The sequence below is a fragment of the Dromaius novaehollandiae genome, chromosome Z (assembly GCF_036370855.1).
Source record: "Dromaius novaehollandiae isolate bDroNov1 chromosome Z, bDroNov1.hap1, whole genome shotgun sequence".
Classification (NCBI taxonomy): domain Eukaryota; kingdom Metazoa; phylum Chordata; class Aves; order Casuariiformes; family Dromaiidae; genus Dromaius; species Dromaius novaehollandiae.
This window is the reverse complement of record NC_088132.1, coordinates 41,619,959-41,643,296: the sequence shown is the minus strand read 5'-3', so window position 1 is coordinate 41,643,296 and position 23,338 is coordinate 41,619,959. Positions and strand designations below refer to the sequence as shown.

At 41.8% G+C, this 23,338-nt stretch overlaps 1 protein-coding gene across 1 annotated transcript in view; it reads right to left on the bottom strand.

Moving 5' to 3' along the window:
• Positions 1-14,768: 14,768 nt before the first annotated feature.
• Positions 14,769-23,338, bottom strand: part of LOC135325093 (coiled-coil domain-containing protein 112-like) — a 49,594-nt gene continuing 41,024 nt past the window's right edge. Inside the window, 5 exon segments of the mRNA XM_064502572.1 lie at positions 14,769-15,335; positions 15,338-15,469; positions 19,280-19,388; positions 19,679-19,863; positions 22,189-22,234. Of these exon segments, the coding sequence (XP_064358642.1) occupies positions 15,289-15,335; positions 15,338-15,469; positions 19,280-19,388; positions 19,679-19,863; positions 22,189-22,234 (519 nt within the window). The 3' untranslated portion in view covers positions 14,769-15,288.

Genomic DNA, 23,338 nt, shown 5'->3' with positions numbered 1-23,338 from the left:
GCCGCGGGGCGGGCGGCGGGGCGCCCGAGGCGGCCGCGCTGTGAAAATTTCATGAGGGGCGGCGGGCTCGGGAGGCGCGGCCCCGCCGTGCGCGGCTCCCTCCGCCCGCCGCGCCCGGAGCAGGGGGAGGGCGGCGGGGCTCCGCTCCCAGCGCCGCTGCCAGCGAGCGGGCGGGTAACGGACCTGTGCCGACACCGATCCGCCCGCTAATGTAACGTGTTCCCTGCCGTCACTGTGTACATAAATATGTAAATATAAAATATGTTAAATATATATATTAAATAAATAAATAGATATATATATGGGGCTTTGGCTGGTCCACGGCCCGAGCAGCCAAGGTGTCCGCTGGGACAGGCAGGGCTGTTGGGGTAAGCAATCGTCAGCCCTCACCAGTCCGTAAGCGCTTAAATGCTCTCCAGGGTGTTCGAGAGGGGTCGTGTTGGGGTGTTTTCCTCGCATTTGCTCACCTCGCAGAGGCTACTCTTGGGACCGTGGAGGCACGCAGCCCGCAGGCTGAAAACCTCTCACCTAGCAGCCATACAGGCTTCAGGGTGGGCTGGCCGTCAGAGTACACCTCAAGATACCCAGAAATACCATGCTGCCTACTGGGATGCCACAGCTGCTTGTGCTAGGTTAAAGCTCGCGGGCTGCTCATACTCGCAGTCTTGCCAAATCGAAGTATTACTATGTAAATATACCCTCAATCTTCGCTGGATCCTATGGCATGGCCATGAGTTGCATTTAAATGCTGACACAAAAAGTGCTTTTGAAAAACCTTTGGGGCTGATCCTGCAGCTGGATCTGCTGAAGTAGGCAGTACCAAGGGAGACATGCCTCTCTTCAAAAAGAGGGACCTCAAAGCACAGCTCAAAATGGGATGTATGCATAATGCATCTGTCCAAAGGCACCGTGTTTTTCTTAAATTCCAAGCTTTTGTTTAGATGAAAGAGTGTGTAAGCACCTCTATAGAGAATAGCATCTACTGATGTACATAACTGAGAGGATGAGCTGTGTGGTTGTGTTTGCACTTGGTTCACAGTGTATTTGTAGGGTAACTCAGGAGGAAAACTTCTATCATCTATTTTGCTGTATCCCAGAACTTGATACTACCACTCAAGGTGAGATGGAGGCAATGTCTCTCCACCTATAACTGAGGCAGAAAAACAGATCCTGGCAACTGGAGTACTCCGGGATGGGTGAGTTGCTGCTTGAGGCAGGCAAGCTGCAGGACTTACAGCTGGTACGACGGCCAGTTGCAGGGAGAGACACTGCAAAACCACCCAAGCGCTGTGGGCAAGAGGGCCCACAGGACAGCTGGGGAACGATGCCTCCAAACCCACAGGCAGCACGCTCCTCGCCCAAGCAGCTGCAGTAGCCTGCTTCTGGCAGAGGCACAAAAGGTCACTTCAGCCAGCATTTGGCTCAATTCTTCCTCCTCCACTGCTAGAATCACCCCCAAACCCTTAGGGCCCCGCTGTCCCAAGACTCGGAGAGAAGGCCTAACAAGTAGCTAGTCCTCCACTCTCATTTCCTCTCCCTCTTGCTCATGCCAAAACTAAACTGTGGAAAGGGCAAGCCACTCTTACACTTTAGATACCAGGTAGCCCACGGAGCACATCACTCCATGTGTTATAAAACACCCTTTGGTATGTTTTTACCAGTATAATGTATCTCTTTGGAGGCTGTATTTCCTAAGCCTACTGATACTGTAGTAATGTTATCCCAGATTCTTTCTACAGGTTACTCACTGAAACAATATACCCTTTCTTTCTGAGGAAATGGGACACAGGAATAGCTACCAGGCTTTTCTGTTACTAGATACTGTAGAATTATATATATCAGATGACTCATTAACCAAATAGCTTGTTATTGGGATATAGACACACTTTCAGTATGCTTCAGTGTTCCACGTATTGCTTTTGTGCAAGGAGCTTAGGAATAAACAATGGGGAGAGAGGCACAGGGGACAATCAGCTGTCATCACCCATGCAGTTAAGAAGTCCTTGATACATAATTTAACATGATGTGAGATATTTTGCTTCTCTGATCTTATTCCAGCTCAGTAAATGGCACTCACGCGGGACATTTTCACTGTTGTAATTTCTTTGGTAAATACTGACTGCAGTCAGAAAGCAGAGCTCGCTCAGCTTGGGACGGTGGACTGTGTCTCGCATTTCCCAAGTTGCTCGTGTAATCATTTTGAGGACTCTGCTTTAGTCCTGAGCTAAGCAACTGAGGCACTCCCACGTCAAGGAAGATTATACCACAGTATCAGTGTGAATCTCTAAATGATAACCAGAGCCAAGCAGCAAACATACCTTTGACCTCGCTGTTCAGTAATGACAGGCCATTTGAAAAGCTGAGGAATTTACAACCCTTTCTGCTGCACGATACAGAAGACAATAGCTCCTCATGCAGCAGTTTACCACACTAAAAAAACTTTCAGCTTGAGGCGTGTCTGCACCTGAATCTTGTTGCAGGTTTGTTATGTTCATGTTAAATGACCCACACCACCAATCTCCCAAACCATAGGAGACAACGGTCTCCCATGGTGTGCGCACCGTACAACTATTCTGAAATAGCTGCACTTTTACCTTGTGCTCTTTGGCCATGAATCAGGCTGTTATTTTGAATTAACTGCTCTGAATTTCCAGCTGCTGTCTCATGATTTTTTGCTCCACCAGTGTGTTTTGTTTTGCTTCTTTCTGCTGTACATGGGATTTCTGACCAGCCTGGGGTGGAATTCTGGGGCTTGGGATTGAAAGGGAAGGTTTCCCCTTCTTATCTCTCATTTTTATTAAATGGATCGACAACACACTCACAGCTCGCAAAGTGCTCTGGTTCTCATTACAACACGACATATATGTAAAGAGATGTAAATACAGCTCATATGATGAAGTCAACCAGGGCAAGAAGGATACTGGAGGAGAAGGAAAAAGAGGATTCTTTTGTGCTCTTTTCTGGGAGCAGTTTTATTTCAGAGTAAGCTTTACTACCACTGACGTTCCTCCAGGGGTGGGTGGCTGTCAGTGACAGGTAAACAGGAGGATGTCACAGCCCACTTTGGCATTGATTTTACAGCTTCAGCAATGGCATACCTGTGTGACAGCTCTGGGATGACCATTAGCCCTCTCCACCATCAGCCCTGAAGAAAAGGGTATTTCTGCAGAGTACTGCAAGATTTCACGGAGCCTCGTGGACACTTCAGTAACATTAACACAGGCTGTCTCCAAAGATGCAGACTAGTTAGGAATTCAGGACTACTCTCTGCAAGAGATGCCGATTCCTGTAGCCGTTCTGCAGGATCCAGTTTACCTTCCCTTGGATGGAGGAAAGTCTGTGCCAGGCTTTATCTCGAGTAGCTGCAGAATGACAGTGGAATGTGCCTTTGGAAGGCTGCTGACAGATGGGAGGACTTCGCCTTGCAGCTGGTGGCCGAGGAACTTTCACCACTCTTAGTAACCGTTTGCAGTGTTTTACAAAACCTTTGCAAGGTAGGCTGTATATCAGAATAGCCAAGAACTCCTCACCTGTTCCATCAATCTCAAAAACATCATATTATATTAAAAATAAATAGTAGAATGATTCAATTTGCTTTACATCACTTAGTCTTCAAGCAGGTCTCCAAACAAGCAAGTATCTCGGGCCAGATTATCCAATGATCTAAACTGATTTGTACAAATGTATACCAGTGGAAAATCTGGCCTGGTACTGTAATCCTGAAATGTCATGTGACACAGTGCTCTGTCTTGGCACATTGATATGGAAATTCAATTGTAAAGAAAATTTGTATTTCCTGACCTGTGAAATATGTTGATTCTTCACCAACAGCAGTGACAGCTCTAGATTTGCTGCTTGATCTCCTTCTGTAGCTCACTTTCTGCTTCTGAAATAAATCTGAGTAGTGAAGCCTGATGCTATTTTCTTTCTACTCTCCTAGGAGTCTAAGATATTTTCTTGTTTCCATTATAGAGTGAATTCACTCAAGCACACACCCTTTATACCAGTCTAAGTATCGTGCCTGGGGGCTTCCCCCACCATACATGTGTACACCATCCTTAAAATTGCTGGCCATCATTACATGAGGAAATCTACTTAAAGATGTTTTAAAGCAGTTACAAGTGGCAATAAAGAAAGGACCAATAAAATTAATTCAGTACTGGGGAGAGGGGGAGGGCTTCCATTTTACAGTATTCATAAGGAAATGGATCTGTGTAACGTACTTCATCTCACAGGACTCAAATGTTGCTGACAATTTCAATGCCACAGCAATCGAGATGGCAAGAAAGATGATGTTATAGGTAGTGGAAAACTGCCAGTATTCAGTATGACCTACCTCAGTGCTAAATTGTACTTTTGAACAAACATTTGAAATCATGGAAAAACCCTTATGCATAGCCAAGCATGCATGCCTCTGATAAGAATTGTGACCCGCATTTATTCTCATAGCAGCATTCAAAGGGCTAGATCCAATTCAAGCAATACTAAAGAGAGTTGGTGTAAATAGTTTATGAATTTTATGTAAACAGCTTCTTTCCATAGGGAGTGATGTTGATGGGAACTGTCACCAGCTGAAAAAAATTGCCATGAAACAGATGAGCCCTTCTGATGGCTAGAAAGCCTTTACAAGCAGCATAAATGTGATGTGACCAAACTGCGTTTCAAAGCTCCCAGTACCTGCATGCAGACCTAAACCTCTCCCTGCAACACAACCCATCCCCAGTTGTTCTTTCAGGCATGACAGTGAGACGTTATATTTTTTCCACTCCCATCTGTGGTGTTCTGGGGAGAAAGAAGGAAGACAACGAGCTGGAGTCTCTTAGTGAGCAAGACAGGGAGCTGCCTCCTTTTGCATCTATTCCACCCTCAGCTGAGGTTCCACCACGGATACCTAGGGCAGGCCACCTATCTCCTGCCCCTTCCCTCTGCCCCTCCTGGTCATAAATCCCGCTCTGGGTTCAGACTTAGTTGGTGACTCCCTGGCATCCCCGCATCTCCCTCTGTGATGCAGCTGTCTGTTCACACCCTCACCTTGTGTCAGAGAATTTGATTTTACATCCTCAGTGCTCCATCAGAGCACATCCTCAGTGTCTCTAGTCTTCCTTAGTGTCTAAGGACAAATGTAGTAAAATAAAAAGGTGAATTTCAAATCCACCGACGTTTTGTTTGACTTTGTTCACACAGGGCAGCTGTGACTTGTGTTCAGACCTCTTTGACACCAGAGGTATCTACCTCTAGGCTTTTTGCCTTTCTCCACTTAACACCTCCATCCAAGTACCATAAACATCTCCATGCACTATCTATAAGGCGCCAACACACAAAAGAAAGCATAGAGTGAAAACTGCATCTGTGCTATATAGAAACATACCTTTCTGCATGATTTCCTCTTAGATTGTCCCATATGACACTGGTACAGTATCACATGCCCCTGGGAACAAGTTCATTTAAGAAATATGGGTTAATTATGTAGACTACTATTAATATTTAATATATTGAGTATGTTATTCTATATTTATAAGGAATCAGTCAAAGTATGTAATGATGCATACCATGAATATGTAATGTAGTGGCCATTTTATGCTACAAACACAGTACATCAAATTTGACAATATAAAGAGAATTTCATGTATCTAGAATTTTTAAAAATATTAATTGAGTAAAACATGGCAGACTGATTCTGTTAATTTACTTGAAAGAATTTGTCCAACAAAGAAATCAGAGACATGTGGAGATTAGGGAAAGATGAAGGAAAGACAAATGCTACTGAGATCTGCATGCGACTGCAGTGATACATATTTTAGTGATGTACGTGTTCGAGTTACAGAAGAGACAGGTCTGTAACAGTGAAGGCTCTGAAGAAGAATGGATAGGCCTGAAAGCTTTTCAGATTCAGCTGGCCTTTAAAGGCCTCTCTCTCTACAAAGTTTGCTTAATTTATGTGCTCAAGGTTTAAATGCAGCAGCTGGGCTCCTGCACTTGTCTTTACGCTTAACTACACCAGGACTGGGTTTGAGTTAACTTTCGTTTTTCAAAATGGTATGCCCCGTGTTTGCTCAACTGAATTCTTTGTATGTATTTACCAGGCAGTTAATACTGTCCTTAATCCCCACTGAAAGTGGATTAAGTTCACTGTGGATTGAATTTGCATGAAACAATATCTGCGTAGACCCTATTGTACTTGCATTAGTCAGACAACTACCATCCCGATGTGGACCTGCTGTGCACCACGCCAGAATTAGCATTCCTGTTTACCTGTGCGTCTTCCACCGGTCTGCAGTTCCCCTGACCAGGTCCTACAACCCAGTTTTAATACCAGCATCCAGCTGGGATAAGTACGTAAACAAATGTCACCCTGCTGGAGGAGCATCCCATAGCACCGTAACAGGGTCAGCAGAGCAGCGGTACAGCGGGTCTGGGCAGGCAAACCCCAGCCCAGGGGGACTCTTGCATTTCTTCCCCCTCTCTGAGGACTGACAAAGATGCTGGTGACCCCTCAGAGATCCACTGAGATAAACAAACTTGGCATATGTATACAAAGGGATGTACAGTACTGAACGAAAGGCCACAAACGTCACTCACAGAATGTTATCCAAAGTCACAACAAAGCACATTGTTCCTAGTTAGATCAACAAAAAGCCAAGGGCAAAATACAGCAGTCCTCCTGCTAGCTGTCTGCACCCTGAGGAGCCCAGAGGGCCTGGGACAATTCCCCAAGCCCAGGTGTGCAGGATGGATGCCAAGGCTGGCTGGGGGAGGAGGGAGAGAGGTCTGTTTGGGGCCAAACTGCCCAAAACGTGGTTCCGGCTGGTTCCCCTACGTGTGTTGCAATGCAGTGCAAGCAGAGTGCCACAACATGCACAGCCAGCTGCAAGACAGCAGTCCCACGAACGCTCAGCAACTGTTCGGGACGTCGTCCCTGCCCTGCACACGCCACAGCGCAGAGCGAGGTCGGACATGCCTTGCTGCAGGGACCTGGCCGCTGCAGAAGGCTAGTTATCGAGCGGGCGAAAAGCAGAAGCACAGCCCTTGGTGATACGACTCTCAGCCCTAACACTGGCAGACGAGCACTTAAACACCATCCCGTAATTTCTAGGCGTCACTAATCAGAAATATCCCTGGTTTTCAATGTAACCTTCTTTTTATTCCTTTGACTTCTGTATGTCTCTTGATAACTGCAGCAATTCTCCCTGGCGTGCTTGCAAAGGCCTCCTTGATGCACCAGCCTAACTGAGTGGAACGGATTTCCCTCCGATTCAGCTATAACTCACGAACTTCACAGAGTCACGCTCGCTTTGCCCGGCTGTGAAGGAGAGGAAAGTCAAATGCATGCTGCTCTGCCAAGGCTGGCTCCTTCCAGAGTCCTCCCAAAACCACCTGCCAGCGCAGGATTTCAAACTGGTTAAAGTCAAAACAAACCCTTCTTCCACTAGCTAGAAATACGGCATTATTTATTATCTTTTCCTTTTTTTTCTACCTTCCTACCTTTTACCTACTCTTTTCAGGTAGAGCTGGGGTGAGTGAAATTATGTTTGCAAAAAAGACATTTTGGTTTGGTTTGATTTTATTTATGTTTTACCATGATTAAATTGTCATCAAGAATAATCGGCTCCTGACTGACATCGGTAAACTGGCAGAAGTCTCTAGCCTAGAGCTGTCTCAGCCTTTTAGTGGGCTCTCTGCACCAAGGCAAAGCACCTCTGAATCTTCCTTTGCCAGTGCTTGTAGCGTGCAGACCTTCACCAGAGTCGCTGACATCATAACTTTTATTTTTGAAACGAAGAAAAATCACCCTTCCTCTACCTTCCTGTTTGCTCCAAATCTGGCTGGCCTCAAAAAGCAGCACAAAGCTCAGCTTGTTCTGATGGCAAAGCTAGCGCATGGGTAGCTGGAGGAGGCTGGCTAACCGGAAGGGGACGAGAGGGGCACCCCGTCCAGACTGGCTATCAGATCAACAGCTGCTGCAGAATTCACTTTCCTTTTTTAGAAGGGAGCTCGTGGGAACTGTTGCACTTCATAGCTTGCAGAGTCTTCGGCTCAAAAAAGAGCTCTCCCTGGAGACCATACACTACATGCATCTCAAATGCCAGTCTGCGTGCTTGTTCGGGCTTCTGCCGCAGCCAAAAGCAGACTGCTTTCCTTTGCTTTGCGTAGGGAACCCTGAAACTTCCCTGTGCTGGGGCTTCTTCACCATGACTTGAAGTCATGAGAGGTTAAAGAAAGCCTGCAATCGTCCGGAAGGCTTACAGTTGGGTTATTAGAGATACAGAACTAGGGTCACCCAGGAACAGGAGAAGAAACGTTCAAGAGCCCAGCTCCCATGAGGCACAGGCCCCTGCAAGCAAGCAGCGGGCTCTGCTGCCTGCGCAGACGCTGAGCTCCTGGGCCACCGAGCCCCAGAGCGCGCCGGCAGGGGTTACCGGGATGTGGAGGCAGCTTTCCCACTGCTAGCTGCTGTTCCCGCCATCCGAGTTCCCTGAATACCCCTTGCCGGGGAAGGGTCTCCATCTCGGGCAAACAGGATGCAACACACACCGCCGTGGTTCCCTCATAACTGCGGTTAATAATAACTATGAGAAGCCTGGGGCAGCAGAGGAGGGGGGGACGCCGTGCGGCCTATGGCCAGAGCAGCTCACCTCATTAGTAAGGTTAACACCTCTTCTTTAGATGTCTACCATCACAGCATTCGCTGTTATCAGTAGCTCCTGAGTCTGCAGAAGGAAGGTGTTTGAAGCTAGAATTTATTTACACTGAAAACAAATGTTAAGGCACAGAGCCATCAGGAAAGTCTGGTAGTTGTAGCAGTTTCCATGGGCTGCTGAGGAACTTACCTACAGCAACTGGGAAGCAACCGAGGGCATGCATGCTTTCTGGCCATAAACAGAGTGTTATATATAGAATTATATACATATATATAGAACAGCCCTGTGACTGCATTGGAAAGCCTCATCCAGACACAGCTCCAGCAGAACCCTGTCCTTGGCCTCACCAGAGAGCAGTATATTTTGAGAGGCTATTTCAGAAGAATGCTGGGCGGCCCACACGGCCTGGGGACAACTGATCTGTACAATACGAAAATACAGACAGGAGTACAAGTGTGCCCAATCCTTCTAAGACTTCTGATTTGTTCTTAAATGTCTTTGTACTATTTATAGAAGCAGCTCCCAGTTCCCATTTACGTGCCTTGCAATTTGGGCTGATGTTAACCAGTCCAACCAGTGAAAACAGTTCTCAATATAAAGAATTTATAGGCTGAGGCAAAACAAAAAAACCCTCAAAAACTCATGTTGAGGTAAGATTAAAAAACTGTAGAAAACAGGCCAGCAGGGTCCTTAAGAGATCAGTGAGCCACCAAACCACCCCAAGGCAGGGTAAGCTGTCCCTACGTCATTCCCGAGCTGTTAGTCTAACCTGATCTGAACGAACGCCACCGCTGAAAGCTCCGCAGCCTCCCCGGGCAGTAGGTTTATATAGGTGCCTTTCAGCGCAATGCTTCTCCACAATGAGTTTGAAATTTAAGGGGATTTTAATGCTATAATAAGCAATACAAGGGTTGGGTTAAAATGTAATTTTAGAAAATGGGCCTATTTTTGTAAGACATGGTTATAATTTAAAGAAAGTTGCTAAATGAAGACTCCTTGGACAGTATAACACCAAATAAATATAGCACAGTGCTTGGAAAAACCTTTAAATTACCCCAAAGTAGCATGCAATTTCAATGGGATTCCAGCATATTTAGCTTTCTAGGCAGCATAAGCACCACTCTTCTCCCCTCAAGCACTTAGGACTGGTGAAGAACAATAAAGAGCAAAGACTTCTATTCTGTAATTTTCGTGTCAAATTGCCTTTTACTGGATTCTCCATAAACTGACAAGGTGGGATCCTTCCCTCCCAGGGTGAGGCGGAGCCTCTGTAATGCACATAGCAAAGGGGACAGAGGGAGGGAGATCTGGATGAAAACCTGGTGATGGCTCTTGCAAAAACAGCTTCCTTATGGCTCCTGGCTATCTCACAGGCGCATTTCAACTCAGGACTACTAGAATGCAATGCAGTTTTAACCAGCGCACAGGGAAGCCTCAGGTCCTTGTGCAAGAGCCTGCTTATTATCACTATTACAGGTTAACATGGAGGCCACCTTCACACACATACACGACTAAAACCGTCAAAATACAGGCTTCCATATGCACATCTTCCTGCTTTTATTTGTGAATTTAACATAAACAATCCTATTTGGCAAGTTGAAAACTCTCTCCTTACCACGGACATTTTCCCTCCCATGCACATTTTGAAATTCTCTCCTCTTCTCTCAAAAAGAGACGTTGCAAATTATCTCCACACAAATTTTCTTTTCCTTGATGAGCTTCCCCTTTTTATTTGAGACAGAGCTTGTTCGTTCCTCAGGATCCTGTTCATTCTCCAGTGGTAATTACCACTTTTGACCAGCCCTGTCTGCAAGTACAGAGTCTGTACTTACAGACGTACATTTTAAAGGATGTTCTTACACTGCAGTTATCAAACAAGGCTTTTTACCAGTGTCTCAAAAGCAAAGCAGTAGTATGGGATTTTGCTGCCTTCGTTGGGTTTAGCTTGGAGGTTTTCATTTTCTATACTCCGAGAATATGCTCTGTGGGCAGTTCTTCACCCACAGCATGAGACTGGTTTGCAAAAATGCAAGAGCTACAGCTCAGCAGAAATAAAGAGTTTCGCCTGCTTCCCAAAGCAACGGTTCCTTGATTTTTATTAAATTGGGAAGCTAATCAAGCAAATAAAGACCAGGAAGACCAAAGCTTTAAAATGGCGGGCTGAAAGTATGATTCTAGGCCATAGTGTAACCACTCAATCGAGTGATTTAAAAATTATTTAGTACAGAGATAATTACACCCTCCTGTGAGTCATCCAATGCTTGTCTAAAGTCAGCAGAACTGATCAGGTGGCACCTACTTGCAACAGCAAAGCAAGAAATTTTCATAACAACCAGAGGATCTAACACCAACCTAAATAGACCAAGATTCTCATTCAAGCGATGAACTTCAGAGATACTTCATATTTTAGTTGCAGCAATAGGATCTGCTTACCTGGGTGTCTCCCTCCTTTTCACGTCCCGATAGCGTGCCTTCTACCTCAGCAGGGGCACCAACAGCCGTTCCTCCAAAATGCAAGGAGATGAGCTCCCCACAAAAGCACTTTGACTTCAGAAATCCTTGCTTCTTCCCCTCCACACAAGGTAATCCCTAACAGAATGGCTAAGGACTTGCTGCAAAGATAAAATGTATTTTTCTGGAAACACTGTTGTTTCTAAGGGAGATTTCATTTTTGATATTGGCTGGCATTGAGACCAGCTTATTTAACATAGCTTCTTCTGCTCCTCTTAGGTTGTCTTTTCATTTTTTACAGGGAATTAGCACATGGAACAAGGTGGACCTTTATTATGTGTTTCAACATACATAATATTTAGATGTTTCTCCAACATCCAATTTACTTGTTAGCATGGTCTATTACAGCTGATGATTGTCCCCTCTAGAATAAAATTTCTCAAGATGAAGAGTCCATATACAAATACAAACATATTTAGCAACAGCCTTCCAAAATTGTGTTATCACATCTGCCGGTAGCTATGAACAAATCCAGAGATTAAAGCTGCTGTGAAAGCCTTAATGATGATGTTTGAAACCTCAGTCCTCACATCCTATTGAAAGGATGTATTTAACTTCCTTAGTCTAAAGAAGCCAGTTCAAAGCTGCTTTTCTGGAACAGGAAGCAGAATGAGCCATGGTTTGTAAGCCTTTCAGATAAGATGGGGGCCCCCAGCTGGCATACATTTGTCAGCTGGAGCCAACATCAGTAAGTTTCAAGTGCTGCTGAAGATTAAATAAGGTATTAATTTTATAAATGCAATCTTAACAAGGAGGAAGAATTAGGGAGCAGGGCCGTTGTATGACACTACTGCTGAAACATCAAAAGGCTGCAGTAGTGGCTCTTCTGCATAATGCAAGCCCTTATAGTCGAGACATTTTACATCCTCAAGTACACAGTAAAGCTATTCCGTTTGTTAATTCCTTATTGAGGGCTCAAGCTCTGTCATGTAAAGCTGTGGTTAACACAAAATTATTACAGGTGGACAGTAATCTCATGGTTTGCTTTTTGGAGCTACATTTAAACTTTACAGCTTACATTTAAGTTTTAGCTGGATTTGAACATCAGAGTTTTTAAAGGTATTTTAGCTTCTAGACTCCGCTTCTGTTTTTATCCATGAACTTTTTATCTATTAATTTATCATTTACCATTTTGCTAGTCAGAAGACATGATAACCACAAAAATGGGAGAGGCAATGCAGTCCAGCATTAACCACACAGTAAGTCAGAATCTAAATAGCTGCTGCACAGGAACGGTCAATGGTCATATTCATTAGCTCATGTGTGCAGAGTTGGTTATCAGCACAAAGACAGATTCTGGTCAACTTAAAAAAAGATTAAAGATTTCAAATCAATCAAAGTAATTAGATTCTCAATGAGGGGTGAAGGCATAAGCAGTTTGCTGACTTCAGAACAAACTATAGGAGTTAATTGGAAACAAATATGCATCCTGCAACCTTTAGAAAAGGGCAAGTTGCTGTCAACATCCAGCCTGAAAAGATGCTGCCAAGTTATCAGCTGAAAAGAAAAAGCTGGAGAAGAAACAGGGGTCGAGAAATGTGAAATGGAAGATCTGTCTTAACAAGCCAAGGTAGTTTACAGATAGAGAAAACAAAGCAAAAAATATTAGCTGCTTTTCTAAGCAAAACACTGTTATATTACTTGCCATAAGAGATTAACTGATTTTTTGCAGAGTGTGCTTTTTCACTGCTGTCCTATTGCTTCTGCTCCTTTACCCTAGTATTGCTTACAGATGAGATCCTGCTCACAGATGGGGAAACACAGGAGCCGTAGTTTTGGATTATGCAACTAACCATGTACTTGCCTTAAGATGATCAAATACATTATTCCTCAGGAAGGCAGGTAAGAAAGTATCTGTTATTTTGGCTATTTTCCAGCAGTGACTTCGAGCAGCTTGCTTTGAGCAGAACATAGCTCTTCTGAAATTCATGGCTACTTCCTCTAGCTGGGGATGTACTAAATGCTAAAAGCCTGGTAAGACAGTTCTCCAGCAAGGTAGAGAGGCCTTGGGTAGGGAAAGATAGCTCCACTTGCATCTCATCTTCACTGTAACTCCACCATGTTCCAAAACTACACCCCACTCTACCATCGGTCAACTTGTGCCCACCATTCTATGGCAAGGACAAGCACGCACTGTGCTATTTTGAGCCAGTTTTACCTGAAGTTGTTTTTTTGAATGACTCTCAACTAGGTAGACTTTGTTTCCATGCCTGGGAGTCTCATATTCAGGGAAGCTACCTCTGCTGTTGCTGACAGATGTCCTATTGAGCTCCACCAGATGTGGACTCCCAAAAGAACTGCTGTAGTGCCCAGATGTTCAGGGTGCAACCCCCTACCTGACAGGACCTCTCTTTCAGGGAAGAAGGGCCTTCTTGAGCCAGGACCTCCCCCTTGCTCTTGTCCCCTCTATGCAATGCACATACCCTAGAAAACTCAAGTCCTTTCCTGTACTTTGTCCCACTCTTCCTCTGTATTCCCTTCCCTATTTTTGTCTTCACCCTCCATAACTCTTAGTCCTAATATTATTCTCTTACTCTGTGCCAGTCCTATTCAAGCACCTCACTTCCTCTCCCCAGTACTAGCCTTACTGTCCTCTTGCTTCCACCACTTCAGACTTCCTGCTCTTACAGTACTTCCAGCTGCGTAGCCTCTCTTCCTGCAAGGAAAGAGTCTGGGATTTGGGACATCTCTAGCTCAGAGCAAGTGTCTTTCTTCCAAGTGCTGCCCCATGCTCCTTCTCTGGTCTTCTCTGCACACTTGGTGATGTCCCAGTGCTGCTATGGAAATTCTGCTTTTAGAAAAAACGACTTCTGGGATTATACCGGTAGCCTGAGGCTGCACATTGAATCTCTCTGACATATGTGGTATGGGGGTGACGACTTCACCCTTTTTACTTCCACTGTATTGCAAGATCAGAACCACGGTCTTTCCTTCAGCTCTTTTTGCTGACTGAAAGGGTCTGTAGTGTCTCCTGCAGGCTCAGCAGTGGTGAGTGGTGCGCTTGATCTGGCATGAGAGATCTTTGGTGACTGGTATTTTTAAGTTCATTAGTAAAAAGAACATACCTTAATGATGTGCAGGTAGAAATATATCCTCCTACTTACTGTATGCCTTAGATGCACAAACTAATCTGCCAAAAAAACCCAACAGCTGCAAAATTGTTTTGATTCTGAGCAGCATTTCAAGCATTCATAGCAGGGCACTACTAAATAAGCTGAGAATGTTCATTGTATCTCTCTGACAGGAAACCACTACCACTTATTTTAAAGGCCCTGTGTTCCATTCATTACACAGAATGATTAAGAAACTTAAAATTATTTCACACTAAAAGGGAAAAATACCTGAAAAATCAAAGTGCAGTTGTACAATGTTAATGTACTGCAAAGGCTTGACTTCAGAAACAGGTTCTAATGCTACTTTAGTGCATTCTTTCAAAAGATCGTGCCAAATATCTCAATGCCATACATCAATACTCTGCCCTCTCATTAATAACCCATGAAGAGAATATTTCTGATTAAAACACTGTCTGGCTAATGATCACTGCACTGATGTAGAAGCTACTAATTAGAATTAGGAAATGCATTTAGTAACGCCACACAACTTTAACAGTACAGTATATTGAATAAAATAATTTTATTTATTTTTTTTTTAAACAAAGTTTATGGAATCTGGAAGTAGACAACAAAAGGTAATTTTTAACCGAGACTTAATATGGGAGATTCTCTACCCAAAAATGTGTCAAACATTAAGGTCATAAAGAACTCCAATGTCCTGTGCTATACTGTATGATATGTAAACAGATTTTGAAAATACTTTCCCATTATATATTTTGACACTGTATGCAGAAATTTAAAAAAATAAAATAAAAATGATGTTTAATTGCCTCAAGGGATTTCTTAGAAGTAAAGCCATTTAAAGAGCCATTTATAGTCTGTGGTGACAAACTTCTACATAACCTAATTATTTCCTTTTTCCCCAATGCAGAATAACTGGCTGAAGGCAATTCCCTATCAAAGTGATGCCAGCAACACAGATCTGACTGTATGACTCCAGCACTTAAAAGAGCACATTGGTTATACATGGCTTTTAACCTTGGGCTACAATTATGCTACCAGAACTAAATTCAAGTCTAAATCAGTCATGTAGAGACGTGTGTGTCATCTGAACACTGTTTAGAGTCCTTGTTTTCCAGATCTGATGGAGGTGGTGAAGGCGCTCTGAGGTTCTTGTGCTTACATTCAGGGCAGGGTGAACTTTGCAAATACCAGTTTCTCCCATTAACGACAAGCCACAGATCCCAAAGTAGGCATGTAAAGCATCTGAAAGCAGGACAGAAAAGGAAAAAGAAAATTATGTTTCTGTCAGGCTGTAACAGCCAATTGTTCCTGGATCCCAAGACCCCTAAATAATTACCGTCAAGGAAAACAAACAGGTGCTCCATTTTAAACTTAGGATTTGAGGCAGGAAAACAAATTCTGCCTAAGCCCCCCAGCATGAAATGCTAGTCTGCAATCTCTAAGACAGAGCCTGTTTCATTTTATAAAAATTCTTACCCACTACATAATTTCATCTGAGTGCTCTGGCCAAATAGTAGAAGAATTTGACGAGCTGTTGAAGAAAGTGTATTTCCAAAAGTAACTTGTTTTTTTCTTTTTTCAAATATGAAGGAATTTTTTTGCAGCTCAAGGTCAGGTGGACAGCTGACCACTGGAACACCAACATTAGCTCCAGTAGCTGCCAAACAGCAAAGGTTAGAAGTGTAAAAGAAATCATTACCTTCCCTAACTTCCCTTCTTCCAGAGAGAATATCCTAGGGATAAGAATTTGTGAAGTGGCTTGATCAGCTGTAACAGACCACTGCCACCAAAAAGAGATGCTCTTCTTCCCCCATCCCACACTGCTCCTGCTGTCTACCTTACACCAGCACTAGAGCTTGCTGAACAAAGTCTGTAACCTAAAGCAATTCAAAAAACATGGAAGAAAACTAACCCAAGCAGGAAAAGTTTGACAGTTTTTCGATATTTTACTGAATAAACTGGTTTGCAGATAGGTTCTATATATACTAAAGCAAGTGCAAAAGGACGAAGGACTATGCAGCTGCACTTGGGAAGCTGGCAGGACGAGGAGTGAGCCTGCCTCCTCTGCGCAACAGCAAGCCACTAGGCTGGGTTACCTGCCCGTGAAATCACAGCCTAAAAATGGAAAGAGGATGTGACTTTCTTGGGTCCCTTACACATCCTCAACGCTTGGTAACCTTTTGATAATATCACTAATTTCACATGTGACTAAAATGGTATTACAAGCCTAATTATCATGAAGTTCTATAGTTGTGTAAATCCATACCAACTTAATACACATCCAAGTTCTAGTCAAACATACCTATGCAGCCTGTGTACTCTTCTGTTTCAAGCTATAAAAGACATAAGGCTTTTCAAGGCTGAAAAGCCTATGTCCAAATGTTTTGTTTCATGAGCGACACACAAATACAGAAGACAGCATGAACCTTGCAGCTACTGAGTAGCTGTCTTAAAAGCACAAACAAAAATGCAAAGTGTATTTATACATTGACTAGAGCAAATCTCATTTCAGAGTGTTTTAGTAATTGTGTGCACTCATTTTCATCCTCTCACTCTCCTGTTTTATCATGTTAAAACTTGATTTTCAAAGGCAAGAAACAATTTTCTAAGCTCACTGCTCAACAAGCACACTGGTCCAAACACTTATTATATTAAATCAAGAAACAGTTTTTAATAATGCTATTGGCCTCCAGAACCAACAGTGTATTAATGTCTGCTAGCATGGGAACATCAGGACTATAAAATATTTTCCTGAATCATCAGTTGTGAAAAGTTACTTGCAGCTTTAGTAGTCTATGTAATATTTAGATTACCATAAGTAGTTTTCTGGTTTCCGCAATTTCTCCTAGTTTTCTTCCCCCAAAAAACAGTATTTCACAGCAAAGATGGGTTGAGTTTCCAAATGTAAAGAGTTTTTTTGGAATAAAATAGGAGCTACAGAAGTTCAAATTCTGAATCTACTCTAGTAAGCAGCTACGAAAAATGGTATATTCTTACTTTGCAAACTTTCCCCGGCATATGCTGTCACATCTGAGTTTTGCAACAAAAACAGAGGCCACTATCCTCAGCTTTACGAAAGCTAAGTGCTTCAAGGAGAATGAATCATTTCTGTCATTATTCAACCTCAACAGAACTATTAACTCATCTGCAGGATGACCCATACCAGTCTCGTTACCTTCACATTTTGCATATACATTGAAGTGAAGAGGTCTATGTACATTTAACCATCAGTAGGCTTCTGAAAACAATGGAGCTGCACAAACACTTATGTTAGTGAAGTGTGAAATCTTTATTGTGGGAAACACATAATGTTCAAGATGACAGCTTGGCTTTCAGATGCTAGACTAATCTCGTAGGCAGCTCAGCTGTGCATACATGACATTGAAATAACAGATCCATAAAAATGATTTTTATGATGCTGCATTTACAGTCTTTTTTCAGATTAGAACTGCATTCAACATTTTACTGTTTTTCTTGAAAATGTAAACACAGACTTATGTCACCATCTGCTTGAGAGAAGAATGCTGCAAAAACCCCTCACAAATCACAAAAGTGCAAACTGAGTCTTCTTTTTTCTTAAATTCTGCAACATTGAAATTCAACAGTACCAAAAGAAACACCAAATTAAGTTTTTCCCAGCAGATATGCGATCTGTGAAGACATGTATTCTATAAACCATCAGAGCTGGGAAGAATTTGGCATACCAGCAAAACCTCTGTACATTCATAGAACGATAATCTAGCAAACCCTTAGTGCTCTAGTTCAATCAGCCTGTTCCATTGCTGTGGCCAGACAGGACACTCAAATTCAGAAGTATAAGCTACTTTAAGCTACTCTCAAAAGAAAGCTTAAGAGACAGTAAAAGCTTGCTTTGTAGGAAATAGTAGTGTTTAGGCAGGAACACTATACAATTCAAAGCAAATAGCTTTGCAGCAAAGCAAATAGTAGTCTTACCTTGCTCAAATCTTATCTCAAATGATCACAGCTATGTTAAAAGACAGGTTAAGGAACTTTTCACACGACCGGGTTTTAAACAGACTGCTTTTCTTCCTAACCTAAGTAAACATTTCATCAATATACACACAAATATTTCCTCTCAGAGATATAGATTGGTCTACATAACGTACAGCAAATATAGCTAGTCTTCAGGAATCCTAAGCTGACTTTTAAGTATCAGTTTTTGGCAGGGGATAGGGGTGGAGGCTGGGAGAAAAGCATATCACAAGCACCATATCAACAATGAGGGTCCACTCTGACAAATTCTTTATTATTTTTCCAGAAGGGAATTCTAAACTCAACTTTCTTCAAAATGAAATGATGCCAGGCTGAAATATCTCTGTGCAGAATCTCAACAGTCTCCTCCTTTATTATGACTACATTTTAATCTTGTTTGGTGAGTTTACAGACTGCTTATCTTCTCTGTACAAAATGCTACTGAGCAATACTATTGGCACGAGGTTTGTTTTCACATTTTTACAGTATCTCCTTTGAACTCTAGCATCTTTGCAAACTAACAGTATCTACTTCCAAAATGCAACCAATGACTAATACAACTTCCAGACATACTATATATAATTTCTATATTTAACTATAATCTGTAAAAGATAATATGTAACTATCTAAATTTTGAGTTGGCTATTTTTAACTACATCAGTGACTTCTGAATATGCTCAAAGGATTCCTTTCTTATGGAAATAAAGGGTCTGAGTAAAATGTTTCAGAACATTTACAAAGATACCCACTGCACAGTATGTTCTTTAACTAAAATGGTTAAAAACATATGGAGAAGTTCATCCAGCTCTTAGTAGACAGTGATACTCTTAGTCTAAACAACAGCGGCTTGCTTGCTCTGATGCTGAACAAGGAAAAGCTATATCCCCTTCTTTCCCTCTAAATCATGAAAATCTCAGTCAAAATATATTTTAAGTTTTTTTTTTTCCCCATTACTTGAAGCTGACTGAGGAAAAAGTCTCTTTTACACCTCTCAAATGTTTGGCTGCTGGAATACATTTCTAGCTTAGAACACACTCATAATTTGAGAAGTAAATTTACCTGGATGGCTATCTGGCCACTTGGCGAATCCACCAACAAGGCGATCCTGAGTTGACAGGATGTAATTTCGGTTTTTCTCAAAATTTGTATATTGGAATATGTTCAAGAGCTGAAAAGAAGGTAAAGTGTTACAGTAATATATTAAACTTTAATACGATTATTTTATACTAAAATATAGTGCATACTTATGTATATAACTGGGGCACTGGTAAACTTCCAGTAATCTGGTAAACTTCCTTATCCTGCATTTTTGCAAGATGAGAGACATTTTTAGTGATCTATGCATCTTCATATATCTGCACCAAATATATAACTGTGCCAAGTAAAGAGCAGACAAGATGGTTAAGAAACCAAAACAAGTCAAAGTCAGTCACATCCTATGGCTTTTCTGTACATTACCTTCAAAGTTGCTCCCACCCAAAAGGAATAGCACGTGTCTACAGGCTTGTTGGGTCGTCCATGGTAGCCATTCTGTTGTCTCATTATACACCACCTTCTTATTCTGTTCAGTTCTTTTTCTGAAAAAACTTCCTCCAATTTACCCATCAAACATAGTGATGCAATACCACAAAATGTAGAGCCACCTATGAGGAAACAGTTGTTTATGCAATGTTTTAAGATAGCCAGATTTTCACTGCAGCTTGTATGATCCCAATCACAATGTAACTAGGGTAATAATGATTAAATCAATGGATTTCTAAAGGAGTACAAAAGTGTTAATTTTAAGTCTAAAACTGAAACAAATAAAACACTTTTTAGCTCAGCACATATATCAAAGGGGGAAAAAAACCCAAAAAACAAAAAACCACACTCTTCCACAAAGAAGCCTGAATTCATTTTCTTAAAGCTGGAGGGCCTCTCAGTGCTGCCCCATTTACATTACACAGCAGTTCAGGAGTGAGTAAATGGTAATGCAACAGAAGGTATTTCTTCATATCTTCACTCACCCAGGAAAACTAATGGTTAGCCAGCACTCAGACTGAAACGGAGATGCCAAAGGCAGTCTCAGACACAGCCCCCCAGAGAAGAAAAACATACAGAAAAGCTTTTAGTTAAAATGTGATATACCTTTCCCCATACATCACCGCAGGTCATAAGGAAGGAAATTTATAAGGAAAATCCCGCCTACTCCCACTTTCTACAGACTATTACACTAGTCTACACAGATTTTAGTTTTCTTCCCATTACTAACTGCAATTACTGAAAATTACTCTGGTTTTGGTTGATGGGACATTCTCACTTCCACCAATTTTTTCTTCCATATTATGTTCCAATACTTCTTTTAGGACCACTACTATTGCTATGTAACAGGACAGATCAACTGCTGCAGCTAAACTATTTTTATTTTAACAAGCAAATTTTGTCTTCCAATTGGTTCAGCAACTCCTACAATGCATTAAAGCCATTGCAGAAATACAGGCTAGGAGCAGCGTACAGGAGGTAGATACCAGTAATTCCCTTTGACAGAAACTCACAGCTGGAGACACTGGATCTGGACTACAGATTCCAAAAGTAAAGGTGTACCTAAGACACCTTAAGACTTGGTCCGATAATTACTTGTTGGCAGCTGCATATCCTCCTTTAACTCCCACAATAGCATGTGCATTAATGGTTTCTTAACCTGAAGTCCTCCACCAAAAAATGGGTGTGTAACTCTCCCTTCTTCTCATGTGCAACGTTACACGGACACAACTGCTAACCATTTTCCTGAAATGACTTTTCTGTAAAGACGACTGCTATTTGATGTTTTAGAAGGTGTCTGACGAGTAGAAACCAAGTCAGAAAAAAACAAGACATGGTCAATGTTATGAAAAAAACATGGGATTCCCATAGCTGTAACAAACATATAAATTACACTCCCAAGGATTTTTTGTTGCTGTTGTCAAGGAAACCACAAGGTGAATTTTGGAATTAGAAGAGGAACTCACGTAGACTGTGCATCACTGCCATCACTTAAAACCTACTGAAGCTCATTCTATTACCTCTAACTGCATAATTACAGTCCAGGAAAGACCAAGCTGCTGATTCAAGACTTGGGGCCCAAGATCCACTGTTAGCCTATTCAGGCACTAGAAGACACCACGTACTCTAAGAATACTTTTCATTCTGATGACAAAAGGCAGGAAGAATACTGAACCAATGATATTTATTATCTCTAGCATTCCAGAGTAACTTAGAGTTAACTACATTTTTAAATATGTAAGAGAATAATTTAAGTTTTTCAACTTTGCCCATCCTGCAGGAAAAGCATATATGGAATAATATTAAAGTTCAATATTAACGATAAAGCTAGCAGCCATTTGATAGACTTAATATCACTCATATAAGAGTCAATAGTTTCTCAGTTAGGAAAAAGCGAATCACTTCACTGCAGAGAAAAATACTTTGCTTAAAAATCAGTCTCTTGGGAATTCCTATCTTCATGGTTTCCAACTGTTTGCAAAAGTTAACTGCAGCTTCAAGATTTGAGCCCCAAATGGATGCTGTAATCTAACAGAGGAAATGTTTCTAGGTTTTACTGATAGCTGCCGAAACTGGAAATTATCAAGTGCATTGCACAAGATCTCTTGCAGACAAATCCACAGAGCTGCAATGGTAGGTACATGCAACACTAGGTTGCTCTGTCAGCAAGAAACGAGGACTACAGCCAACACCTTTCAGCAAAACATTCATGAGGTAAGAATAATGGAGTTCATGTATTCTTAAGAGCCCATCTGGTCCGATACTGAGCTGCAACTAAGGGAAGAAGACAGACCACACTCTGAGGCATGCCTTGGGTTTGCTCCTCTTCATACCACTTTTTTAAAGCCAGAAAAGAAGGAAAAACCTGACAAAACCTGCACTTCTTACAGCGGTTCTCATTTAATTCTAGTCTTAAAAATGGGTGTAGAACATTTTAACATTCTTACCATGAGATTCCAGTCCAGCTCCTTGTGCCAGGCCATTATCATAAGACTGAAGAAAAAAACCACAAACCAGTTACTTTAGAGCTAAATCACTTCTATAGACATTACAATTTCACAGTTTATTAGCAAAATTATCATCTGACCACACCACCATGTTAATTTAGTTCAATTCTGAACCTATGCCTCAAAAAGCTCTTGGCACAAAACCACCGCTTAGCAAATCAGCATTGTTTCAATATAGGCAGTTTTTAAGACTTTTTCTTTAATTAAAGAACACAGAGCTCATTTTAGCTGTAACGTATGTTAAAAGTCTGGAGCAAGGTAAACATTTGCCAAAGGGAAAGCATGCAACGCAGGTAACCATTAAAACAAAAACAGAAATCTTCCTTTACCGAAAAGGGAAAATGGATATATATTTCCAAACAAAATTGAAGTGTATAAATGAAATCTGTCTCTAATCCAAAAGCTGGTTAATGTACAAGAAGGCAAAATGGTTCTGCTGTCTGAACAACGCCGAAGCACAAGAAATGCTTCAGCAGGGAGAAAGAACATCAGGCTTTTCAAAACTAAAGACTGATGGACGGAAAAAAGCCAGAAGCAACAACATACTAAAGCATACTATTTGACATGAACTTAAACTGCCCTATGAAATACTACTGTTAAAAGTTACTTTTAAAATGCTGAAAGAATTGCTTTGTTAAGCAAAAGAAAAAGGAGCAGCTTCGCTCTCACAAAGAAAGCGACCAAAGCATTACAATGCAGGTCTCTTGTAAGCAATCTAAGAGCAGGTGATACTGTAGATGTAGGAATAACAATCTCTCCTCTCTACAAATTCATTAAATCATTTTGCATGGTAAGAAACAAGAGAACAGAGTAAATTATTCATAAAATGGAAACTGTTTAATTTAGAAGTGTTCACAGAATGCATAATAATCAATAGAATTCATTATCACTGGACAAATACCAAACTGTTTAGAGGGAAAAAAATAATTCAATGTTTTACATTTAGCTTCCAAAGTTAAATTACACAGATCATACTGCTTCTATATTACAGTTCAATTACTCACTGGGTCATGTTCTGATTAGACAGTCAGAAAGCAGCTTTTATTTTTCACCAACTATTGACTATGAATATCTCATGTTTTCTTCAAAG